Source organism: Lethenteron reissneri, chromosome 39 (assembly GCF_015708825.2).
Source record: "Lethenteron reissneri isolate LAM-NWPU_2019-01 chromosome 39, ASM1570882v1, whole genome shotgun sequence".
NCBI lineage: Eukaryota > Metazoa > Chordata > Hyperoartia > Petromyzontiformes > Petromyzontidae > Lethenteron > Lethenteron reissneri.
In genome coordinates, this window is record NC_083817.1 from 9,402,674 (window position 1) to 9,415,285 (window position 12,612).

General features: G+C 46.6%; 1 protein-coding gene across 1 annotated transcript in view; it reads right to left on the minus strand.

The window, feature by feature from the left end:
• Positions 1–10,678, minus strand: part of LOC133352077 (excitatory amino acid transporter 3-like) — a 45,350-nt gene extending 34,672 nt beyond the window's left edge. Inside the window, exons 1-2 of the mRNA XM_061567820.1 lie at positions 10,167–10,678; positions 1,733–1,873 (exon numbers count right to left, since the gene is read on the minus strand). Coding sequence (XP_061423804.1) covers positions 1,733–1,873; positions 10,167–10,245 — 220 coding nt within the window. The 5' untranslated portion in view covers positions 10,246–10,678. The remainder of the gene's footprint in view (positions 1–1,732; positions 1,874–10,166) is intronic.
• Positions 10,679–12,612: the final 1,934 nt, after the last annotated feature.

Below are 12,612 nucleotides of genomic sequence, written 5' to 3' on the forward strand. Positions count from 1 at the left end.
TACATATGTTCGACCTCAGTTGCACCCGCTTAACAGCGCGCACCGCGTAAATCTCTCCTCTACGCATTTAACATTCGTGTCGCAAGGCTATCACACAGCTCGCGAACTTAAATGTGGATGTACGATGTACACGTACTTGCCGTACGCAAGAAGAAGAAGTATCAAGAAGACGTAGTCTGTGATGGGGGGGGGGGGGGCAATGTTGCGATGTGAATTTAAAACTGAGTCATTTTCAGGGGGTAAATGTTCTCCGATTTGGCAAATTTGCACCGTGACAGGGAAAAACAACAGGCCGACTCGCTTCGAACGACATCACGGGATCTTTAGCATCCACGGCCAGTGAACCAGCAGCAATAATCACGGCGGCCTGCCGAATTCGAACCTCAATCTGCAACAAGCGGCAGACCCGCTACCGCTGGGCCAAGTTTATTTCTATTTTTATTTTAACCAGGCAAGGCCCACTGAGCTACGTAGCTCGTTTTCAGAAGAGACCTGGCCACAAATGATAGCTCAACAAAGTGGCTTCTGTGAAAATTTCCAGCAGCCAAATACTCTAAGCGCGTGCTGTTGATCCTAAATGGGGAGGGAAAAACCGGAGGACCCCGAGAAAAATCCACACGACCACGGGGAGAACATGCAAAGTCCAAACATGCCGGCGTCAGGGTCGGGATCGAACCCACGACTTCCTGTATACCAGGAGAAGTAGTTCACATCTCGCCACGGTGGCACCCACCCTGCGCTGGTCAGTGCGGGGTTGGTGATGGGGAGCATAGGAGTAGAGTACAGCAGCGTACCGCACTGCTCTCTGCTGCCCACCACGAAGCATACACTATGACAACTGTTTGTGCATCGTGGTGGTGGTGGTCTCTCATCCAAGAACCTTCCAGGCTCTAAAGACCCTGCTTAGCTTCGGGGATCTGATGAGAGTGGGCACATTCCCAATGCTTTGGTCCCAGCAAATCTATGGAGCCATTACCTCCGATGTGCATTACGCTATTACTGATACGCCGTGGGTCACAGAGGGCAAGTTTTTTTTTTACCAGGTATATTTTTTTACGTTACCAGGTAAGGCAAGTGCTGCAAAACACGACTGCGTACCGTACCTTTACGCGTCCACATCCACGCTCTCCGCATTCACCAAAAACGCACTGACCGGCGTGGTGAAGTATGGCCAATCAACCACCAGGACCTCAACCCCGACCACACGGCGTCGGGGAGACCCCTCAACCTGCAGTGCAACTGACTGGCTAAGTGGGATGTGCGTGTTGGTGCAACAACAACCGCCATTCGCCACTAAGTGGCGGTGACGTCACCACGACGCTTGTGCTAGGCCAAGTGCACCTTGAGGCCACGTGAAGTGTCGAACGCCCGCTAGCAGGTCACGGGGCAGACCCAAGTGCCACGGGTCGACTGACCGAGATGACCAAGATGACCAGAAAAACAACCTCCTACCTCCTCGTGGTGCCGGACGGGCAACACTGTCGTGGGCAGTGCTGTGGGGGGAAGGCCAATGCCTCATTGGCCTCTCCCCTCATGGCGTCTGTGACCACCACAGTGGCTAAACGGGGGCTCTGGACGGGTGCGAGGGGCTGGTAACCCCTCCACCTTCAATTAATTACCACGAAACTACGAGTGTTGGTGCACACACACACACACGCACACAGCGCATTTATTCGGATGATTTTGAAGTGAGCAACCGTGACGTTGCGCTGTTCGGTGCAGCTGCCGGCACCTGTGATCATGCTGGACACGATGAGCGGCAGGATGATGAGCTTGAGCATCCGCATGAGCACATCACCCGGGAAGGAGAAATACACGATATCCAGGCTGTTGAAGTTGGCGAATTCCCGCAGCAGCAGTCCCGTGCCGATGCCTGCGTCAACGCACAACACCTCCCTCGTGTCGTCAAGGAACATCAAACATCACGCAAACTGCGGGCATCCTCACCGCGGACTTTTGGCAAACTATCGAACAAAGACAGTCACTGCATCGCGCGCTTTTGGATGCGCTTCTGCGGTTTCCCGGAACGCTCTTCCTTCCGATGTTTGGAAGCCACTGGGAGCCACGGCGCTTTTGAAATCTCCCGTCAGCACGGTTGGCTGCGTGCGGTGCGGACAACGCGGCGTTTCATTCAGCGCGACGAATGTTTCAGAGGTGTGGCAGGGTGGCGTGGCGGTCTTAGCGCCGGACTATGAATCACGTGACCTAAGTTCGATTCCGGGGTGACGGGCGGGCGATATCCGAACCCGTCCCGGGACCCCACTCCCCTGGCCGACACGGAGACGGGAACTGCACGCAACAACGCTCATTTCAGCGCGAGGACAACCTTGGCTGGGAACAAGGTGATGATTAACGTAACGATTCAACTCATTATTTGCAGAGCCTTTCTCAAAAGAATGAGCCAGGTGAGAACTGACTGAGGCAAGGATGAGTCTCATATGCAGGAGTGACCTGGGGCATTGGTCTGCCAGTAGGGGGACGACGATTGCTGTGTAATCCAATTTGAGTAAATTTCGAATTGGGGAAGTTCGACTGGTATCAAGAGCGACTGTCCAGGAATGACCGCCATTCGTTGTTCTTGTATCCATTGTGTAACCAGGAGATTAAATAAACTCGGTGAGACTCATGGGGAAAAAAACCCACTGCCTCTATCGCAGTGGGCACCTGGGTAACAGCGCAAAGAATAAATAATCTCAAAACCCTTTGTCAATCCACTGCTGGATAAAGACCTCCCCAAGCCAACTTTGCCCATGGACGTCCGTTTGACCATACCACGGCATGGCGGTGGTCAGTGCAGGCCTAGGACTGGCAGGCCGAGGATTGGGTCATGATATCCCTCTACACCGATGTTAGCCTTGGGCTAGAATCAGACTCGGGCTGCAGCTCTCCCGCGGGAATTGCCGTGCCACTGTTAAAATTTAAACTGCAGTTGCCGTCATGCATCCGAAGGTCAAGAATTCAACTCGTGGTTGAGGGGTCAACTTGACATCATCATCCATCTCTAGCGTGGCAATGAGTACTCATTTGTATGCCGTCGATGGGTGGCTGTCTTTGTGAGACACTGGTACTTGCCATAGTAATATGGAATTTTCACCAGTAGCTCAGGGTTGCCACCATGCTTTCTTGTGGTTTTTAAAATTAAAAGTCCAAAATGTCTCCCGGGTGGTGCTAACCGAGTGGCAGGAAATTCAACATTCTTGTGACCGAGGTGAGTCTATGTGTATGATGACCATGGCTGACTCTGCTCAAAGTGGTACCTATTTTACCGACCCTGCTGAAGGAGTGATGATGGATACGTTGAGCCCTGGACCAGGATCTTCGATCACAACATTCTGATTACAAGCCGAGCATCGTGACCACATCACCTCCATCGCAATTATTTATTTATTTTACTTTACAAATAAAGGCATTGTATAACTACGTGAGGAAATACACGTTGCAAAATTAACTGAGACCTGCAATTTTTCACCGTATTACTTTTTGTCTTTACATCTAAAATTATATTTTATCTCAGGACTTGCGTGTAAATTCACCTTTGCGAATGAAATATAAAGCTGTGGCGATGCTATCTGAATGTACTCTGGCGGTTAAGTAAGGGAAATAGAGAGTGATTGACACGGTAAAGCAGGTTGCTTGTGCATGGTGTGATAGGCGTTATGTATGCATGAGTAAATAGAATGCATCGGTCTATAAAACACACTGGAAACCCATTACCCGTTTGTTGAGATGGGGTCATTAAAGGCCTGTGTTGGCCTGCCAATGCCAATAGAAATCTGCGGAAGCGTCTACAAGTTAGATTTTTTTTTTGTTTCAGAACGTTAAGTTACACTTCACGTTCTACGTAAATCTTAGCATATAACGATTTTTTTTTATGATTCTATGTTCTGTACAATTGAGTCGCTTTAAAAGCTTGAGATTTACACGTTAGTGGAAGTGCCTGTATTTTTAATAGCGGTACCCCAAGTACACGGTCGTGTTTGACTGAACACCGATCAAGGCAATGTGAGAATTTGACTTGTTAGCCAAATAGTAATTTTATTTTTCGATATTTTTTTATTTGTATCCCTCTGTCACTCTGCCTCCATCTACTGGACATCTGTGAAAAAGAGCTTTATAGCTCATCGGATTCCTCCAGTATAAATACGTATTCTGATTATGATGTTTGTCTCCCTGTCACGTCAGAACCTATTTAGATCAAAGCGCCAGTTTAGATGCCAAACAACCGCGTGAGGAAATCAGATAAAGGCTTTTTTAAAATCCATTTAACCGCAATAATATTATCAATCACATGCCAGAAAATACACATTTATATCAATGGCATGTTGCCTTGCTTTTATAGACTAATGCAAAGGGAATTTAATTCAGTGGCAACTGATGCTGTCATCCAAGCTCTCACAAAGCAAGGCCTTCATATAAATGTAGCATAGAAAAAAAAAACACACATCAGGGGATGGAACCTACACTGAGAATACACAAAAAACTAAATGCCAAGCGAATGAGGAGGCAGGCAAGGAGATTGGCTCCCACCCATCGTGGTTATTCAAGGCAATGCCCACATTTTTCCATAAAATGTGCCTGCAAATTACTCAATTGGGATTATAAGATTGAAGCCATCAGCCTCCGACTGCGAATACTTGACAGGGACTTCCTGAGAGAGGGCTTATGAGACTCGGTGGAGGGTTTCTGAGGTAGACACGTTTAATAATACTACAATAATAATACTACAATAATACTACTACAATAATGATACTACAATAATACTACAATAATAATACAATACTATAATAATACTACAATAAGAATACTACAATAATACTACAATAATGATACTACAATACGTGAAATCATTTGGGGGGGTCTTGGATTGCAGAAATTAAGCCATAAATATAATTTGAGGAGCATTGAAACGGATCCCACGTGTTCTCATGAGACTGTCATTACGACCCAAAGTGAAATCAAACTAAAGAGGAAGAACTTGCAAAAGGAAGCTGCAAAATTGCAGTATCGATAGACATAAGCAAAGCAAATATCACTTCAAACAAGTTGGCAGAATGCATTTTTCGAAAAATAATCATTAGAAACATTTTCTTTTGATGCTGCTACTGCTGCAGGGTTGGCAATGTTACACAAGCACAATTAACAACAACAACTCAACACATTAGTCAATAGCAGTTATTGTGAGCTAGGATTATTGATGAAGACGTTGAGCTTTGTCGCTGTTAATTATCGGTGGGACACAAATGGAAAAGACAAAAGAGTTTGTATATCGAGGGGAATTCTTAAAGGTGAACCAGAATCAATTAATTAAAAAGTTAGAGTAGGTTGAGGTGTTTTTGGACGACGTGCATTTAGAGTATTTGGCTGCTACAATTTCCACGCGATAAGCCACTTCGTTTAGCTATCATCTGTGGCCAGGTCGCTTCTAAAAAAAAGAGATATAGCTCAGCGAGCCTTACCTGTAAAAATGAAAACACGAATATTTTAACATGAAAAGTAACATTACCAATGTGCCAAAAGAGAAACGTGGCCATAACAAGAATTGAAAAACGTGGACCCTGACTTAGAAAATCCAACAAAAAAATGACCGCACAGAATCATGGTGCGATGCATGGAGGGAAACGAGAAATGCTGCACTGATGGACAGAACAACGCATGGATTTGCGACCGTACGAAAAGAAAGCTGACATCGGTAAGTAGGATTGGGCAGGGCAATAAGCTGCGAGAAGGGATAACGGAAGATGGATGAGACTGATAATGGATTAGTATCCACAGGGTGAAAACACACCGGGAGAGGGATGGCAAACCGGTGATGGAGGTGATGAACACAGCTCATGTCCAGGGAGGGGTGAGATGGTTTAAAAGGACACCAGCAACATCCGAGGCGGCAACAGCACATTTGCCAGGCTAGGTGCAGTTTCACAAGCACACACCCTCACAAACACTAGCACAGTAATACACAACATACATTCACAAAGAAAGATCCCCCATATAGCCTTGACAGACCGTTTGGGCAAGTGCTGTTAGCGAGCACCTAGGAAGGCCGGCATGGAATACGAGCGTGTGGGTGGCTAACACCACGCTCGACTGCCTTTGTCTCCTAAGTGGCGATATTTACATGCCGCACCAGGTACTAATTTAAGGCTAAGTCGACCTAGGGGAGGCCCATGACCGGTTCACTGTTATTGGTCGTGAACGGGACCAAACCCGGGTCACCGGGTTAGTAGCGCAGTGTGCCAGCTACTGCGCCACCACTCTCTAAACACACATGCTCCTTTAGACACGTTCATGTGAATTTTATTGAGCCTAGCACACAGTAGTTTCGGGGGTTACTTTTTAAAAAATAAGCAGTTTCATAACAATGACGCCTGTAATCAAGGTTTCTTAGTACATCAATTGACTCTTGATATTTTAAAAGTTGCGTAATCCGATCGATTATTTTTGTTGCACGACATTTTTCTGTAAAGTACCATCAACGCAAATTGCGTTGAGCACGATACGTTGACATCGAGGCTTTTGTGTCCTGATTTATGGTACAACAGTACGCGGATGTTTGTCCACTGCTACCCTCACATCAACCCAGACTGCCGGATGCAATCGTGCCAACATTGTAACGGAGCTTTGAATAATATTAATGTTTAATTACGTATTATGCGCGTAATCACAATACACGTGCATTTAACTGGTACATGATTCAAAATAGATTTTTGGCTCAGGCCGCGTGTAACAAAAAATGTGTGTCGTAAATCCTCCTCCACCCGGCACAGCCAGTTCATAAAGACGTCACCGTGAACAAAAGGGGCATCATCAGTCAGTTTTTCCACAACTCTGTCGATTGCCTGACGATGCCGCTTCTAGCCACCAGCGAAACGCCGGACCACCCAAATTGCTCTCTATCCACCACCAGTGGAGTGCTGAAACAATACTACGTAGAGACACGTTTTGTTCACGCGACAACTTTATCAAATAAGCCGTGTCGGGTGGATGAGGGTATACGACACACACTCTTAGTTGCCCAATCTGACCCCCCAAAAAAACCTCGTCTATGATGAATCGTAACATTGGTACCGCGAAAGTCCACCGTGTTACATTTGTCCACTGCATGTTCATCTTGCGGCACAACAATAGCTGGGTAATGCTAGTTACTGGTGTAATAAGCCTTTGGTAATCTGATTATAGTCAAGGCGTTCCTTTCTGACATTTCTCACAAGGCTGTCATCCTGCATCACTAAATCATACACGCGCATACATAAGGTAAGGAACAAATGACATGAACACACGACCACACGGAAAATTGATACACATACTTACTTCTCATCATCCCCTATGGGACATAAGGCTACAATTGATACGCACGCATACACCCAAATACCATACGTACACATATACACATCAAACACATTATATATAGTCCTATGCATGCATACCTGTCAACCCCTTGTCAGTGTCTACCTTATTACAAACCAATTCAGACCTTATTGGTGACCCCGTGCCCTTATAAATATCAACGTTCATCATACAAAGTCCCATCACAAGCGTGAAACACAATCAATAGACGCAGTTGTTTCGGCTCGTATTGAAGCGGCTGTAACGCCGTATGGACCTGAAAACTCAATTTCCCCGTACAAGAATACGGGCTAAAGCGTGTGGCTTGCCAGCTATGAATTGTTTATATTGATTACGTATGGATTGACACGGTATGTGCATGATAGACTTAAATACGTCTCGAATGGAGGCGTGGGTTATGCCCTCTCTGGATTATCCGAGTTGGATTCCCTGGCACGGCAAACATCGGTGGCGAGTGAGATCATCCCGACCCTTCAACAATCTCAAGTCTGCTCAAACAACCCTCGTGAGATGGTGTGGGGGAGGCCTTCATCCAGCAGTGGATTAACATCGTGTAACATGTGTACATGTGTATGAAAGTGTGTGTGTGTGTGATGGAGTTATGCACCACACGCAACAGACAATCTCAGACGTGACATTTTATTGCAGGCAGACATCGGTATCAGACAGCAGTGCATGAGACACTGATACACACACACACACACACGAGTCCATTCTAAACACATGCACAGCAGTATACAAGAGACAGAGTCTCTCAGGCAACAACAATGTCGCACATTCAAACAGTCTTATCACAAACACGCAGCAATACTATGCACACAACAGTGTGCCACTATCTCACACACATGGAGTGGCAACAACAGTTAGTAATTACACACACACGCATCACCTATCACGCACCAGTATCAGACACACACCACTGACACACGCACAACAGTCTCTCTCTCTCACACACAGCAGTAATATAACAGTCAATTACAGGCACACCGCATCCTGTCACACAACACACGCACAGTCACACACACACAGTCACACACACACAGTCACACACACACAGTCACACAGTCACACACAGCCACACACACACACAGTCACACACACAGTCACACACACAGTCACACAGTCACACACACAGCAGTAATATAACAGTCAATTACAGGCACACCGCATCCTGTCACACAACACACACACACAGTCACACACAAACACAGTCACACACAGACAGTCACACACACACACAGTCACACACACACACAGTCACACACACAGTCACACACAGACACACACACAGTCACACACACAGTCACACACACACAGTCACTCACACACAGACACACACAGTCACACACAGACATACACACAGTCACACACACAGTCACACACACACAGTCACACACACACACAGCCCGTCACACACACACAGTCACACACACACAGCCCGTCACACACACACAGTCACACACACACAGCCCGTCACACATACAGTCACACACAGTCACACACACAGTCACACACACACAGACACACACGGTCACACACAGTCACACACAAACACAGTCACACACACAGCCACACACACAGCCATACACACACACAGTCACACACACACAGTCACACACACAGTCACACACACACACAGTCACACAGTCACACACACAGTCACACACACACAGTCACACACAGTCACACAGTCACACACAGTCACACAGTCACACACATACAGACACAGGCCTCTACACAACAGACTGGACTGCGGCAGAACAGTTCACACTACAGCCCTCTGTACCATCTTATCCTAGCAAGGCCCACAATACCACAACACACACACACTACACCACAATGTGTACACACTGCGTAAGCTGTTCTGTGTGTCTCCGCTACTTGTGTGTGTCACTGTGCACTGCCACGCTTGCGAATCGTGCAATTGTCAGCATCAGACGGAATTCCATTGGCAAACTCGCTTGCAACAATGAATGACGGTCAAGTTGATAAGCGACAGCTCCGAACATGCTTACGAACAACAACTCTCACTCCCAACCCCAAGCCGTCGGTCGCAGTGTCATTGCGAGTGAGAACAATTGCGTTCTTATCAGAGTAAGGCCACGGATAAGCAGTGTGCGTCTTTTAAGAGAGATATTGATGGTGGCGATGCGGACGTTTTGGGTTATTTGGTGGCTTAAAGAAGGTTTAGTGGTGGTTGTGATTGGTGGAGTGGATATGTATGGCCATAGATAGCATTGCTCGTTCAGAGATGTGGTTGCGGTGGTAGGTGGTGGTTGTAGGTTTGGTTGTGGTTGTGATTGGTACAATGTTATTGTATGTCTGAAACATTTCTCGTTAAGAGATGTGGTTGCGGTGGTGGTAGGTTGTATGTTTGGTGGTGGTTGTGATTGGTACAATGTAATTGCATAGCTAAAACAGTTCTCGTTAAGAGATGTGTGGTTGGTGATGCTGTGTTCGTGGTGGTGGCGAAGGTTTCGTGTTGGGGTGGTGGTTGTGATTGGTGCAGTGTTTACAAATGTACGGTCATAGAGAAATAGCATTGCTAGTTAACATGTTGTTGGTTGTGTTAGTGGTGGCACAAGGGTTAGTGGTAAAGACTGTGCTTATTATTCCTGTAGTGTGCTGCTGATACTGTCGCGATGTTGCCAGAGATCATTGGAGATCCCATTAAAATGCGTAGTTTCACACGAGCGCACGCACATAGGCGTACGTTAAAAAAACACACAACAACAACACGATAATTTAATGAAATGCGGCACCATCTAATGAGATTACGAACAAACAACGTAGAATAAGACGTCCATGCAAGAGATACTCACCCAATACAACGGCGGCAACGGTGCTGAACAGAAGCCAATTGCGCTTCCAAAAGCCTTTCATGCAATTATCGGAGCCCATGGTTTATTTTGAGAAAAAAAAATCAATTTTTCACGTGGCGTGCGTGCGCGGATATTTAAAGGTATCGCTATGCTACTACGCTCTCTCGTCTACCGACCGAAGAAAAAAAAACCCAACCTAACAGCTCGCAATGCAACGCCCGTCGATTGCCGTCTTCACAAGCGAGACAACCCGAACGAGTGCCTCGTTAATTCAGCACCACCGCCGCGGACGGGCCAAGATCATCCGCGCAGCAGTGGAGCTGAATGAGCGAGGCGCAGGAGAGGAGTGAGTAGGGGGTGGGTGGGATGTAGTGTAGAGATCTTAACGCCACCAGCACCACCAGCACCACCGCAGCCGCCGCTTCCACAGACCCCGGGCTATCTCTCCCGTCTCGCCTTCGCCGTTCTGTGTGAACCCAGCCCGGAGAGAGTCCACGGGGCTCTCTAGTAGCGATCACTCTCCAGTGACGTCACTGGCGCTTGATCACGCTGCGCTGTGGTGCGGGGTGGGGAGAGAGGTCCCAAGCTACACGCACTGCCTCTGGTGGCCTTTGGTGGTCACGGCACCGCTGGAATTGTCTTCCCTTTCGTATGGGGAAGAGGTTCTATGCAGCGGCGAGCGGCGACGACTCCAATTTTCACTGTCACGCCAGGCAGCCGCGTTCAGGAGGGAGCAGCCGTGGCGAGATGTTCACTACCTCGCCCGGTGTGCAGGAGGTCGTGGGGTTAGATCGTGACCCTGACGCCTGCTGCTGCTGTATATTTAGAGTTTGCGTGTCTCTCTCTCTCTTTCTCTCCCCGTGGTCGCGTGGTTTCTTCTCCGGGTCCTCCGGTTTTTCCTTTCACATTTGAATCAACATCACGCGTTTAGAGTGTTTGGCTGCTACACATTTCCACGTGACGAGCCACTTCGTTGAGCTGTCATTTGTGGCCACGGCCCTTCCGAAGAAGAGCTACGTAGCTCAGTGGGCCTCACCTGGTCAAATAAAAAAATGAAAATTATCGCCCGTCAAAGGAGCGCATACTACATTGGTTTACGATATTGCCCATAGTTTGTGTTGCGTGGCCGCAATCGTACTTAATTCTAGATGTGAAGCTTTCGTGACTGCAAGGATTCATATTCTTAGTTTTTTTCGGTAAAGTCACGTAGGTAAAAAATTAAAATTAATTAAAGTAAAATAAAAATAAAATAAAGATCACGACGTTTTGGAGGCAACACAAGCTTCCGTCTTCAGGTGGAACCGTCACAGCACGATAGCTGTATCAAGTGAAACCGTCACAGCACGATAGCTGTATCAAGTGATACAGCTGTATCAAGTGATAGCTGTATCAAGAAAAAAAGCTGTATCAAGTGATACAGCTGTATCAAGTGATAGCTGTATCAAGAAAAAAAGCTGTATCAAGTGATACAGCTATTGTGCTGTGACGGTTCCACCTGAAGACGGAAGCTTGTGTTGCCTCCAAAACATCGTGATCTTTATTTTATTTTTATTTTACTTTTATTAATTTTAATTTTTTACCTACGTGACTTTTCCGAAAAAACCTTAGAATACACAATCGTATTGTCGTGGCTTTGTACACGACAGTCGATTGGCAGGTGCTTTGTGGTGAGGTAAAGCGTGGGTACGACTCCCACCGCTCTTAATACATCAGGTCAGTGTTGAAGAGCAGGCCAAATAATCATTTCCATTTAAAGCTTTCGTGACTGCAGGGATTCATATTCTTGGATCTTTCGGTAAAGTCACGTAGAAGGGAGATAAAATAATAAAAATAAAACATAATACAATTCTCACGACGTTTTGGCCACGACAACTATGTTCTTCACCTGAGGACGGCTGCTTGTGTTGTGGCCGAAACGTCGTGAGAATTTTATAATGTTTTATTTTTATCATTTTATTATTTCCCTTCTACTTGACTTTACCGAAAGATCCAAGAATACAAATAATCGTTGTTCCATTAAGTTCGCGTTTTTCACCAAGGATCTCAAAGCGCTGTACAAGACACAGCAGCGACAGACACTCAGCATGACAATAAGTACATTGTAAATACATTTTAAAAAATCTATTTACTAAATTAACTAAAAGTTGAACCAGCGGAATCGGGACTGCCTTTGACGCCCTTCCGCCAGCAGTTGGCGTGAGCAAGAAACTCCAGGGCTGCGTCTTTATCTTTTACATGCGTGTGCTCGACTCGGTGTCTATATGTATGTTCGTGTACAGCCCCTTTGTCTACCAACTGCTGGATGAAGGTCTCCCCACGCCGTGCGTGGGCCATACTTCAGTAGTCGCCGGGGTTTACCAACCGAGAATCACTAAAGTGCTCTTTAGATGGGTAAACAAATGGGTAAATGGGTTTAGAAAATACGAGATTGGGCAGTTAAATATTT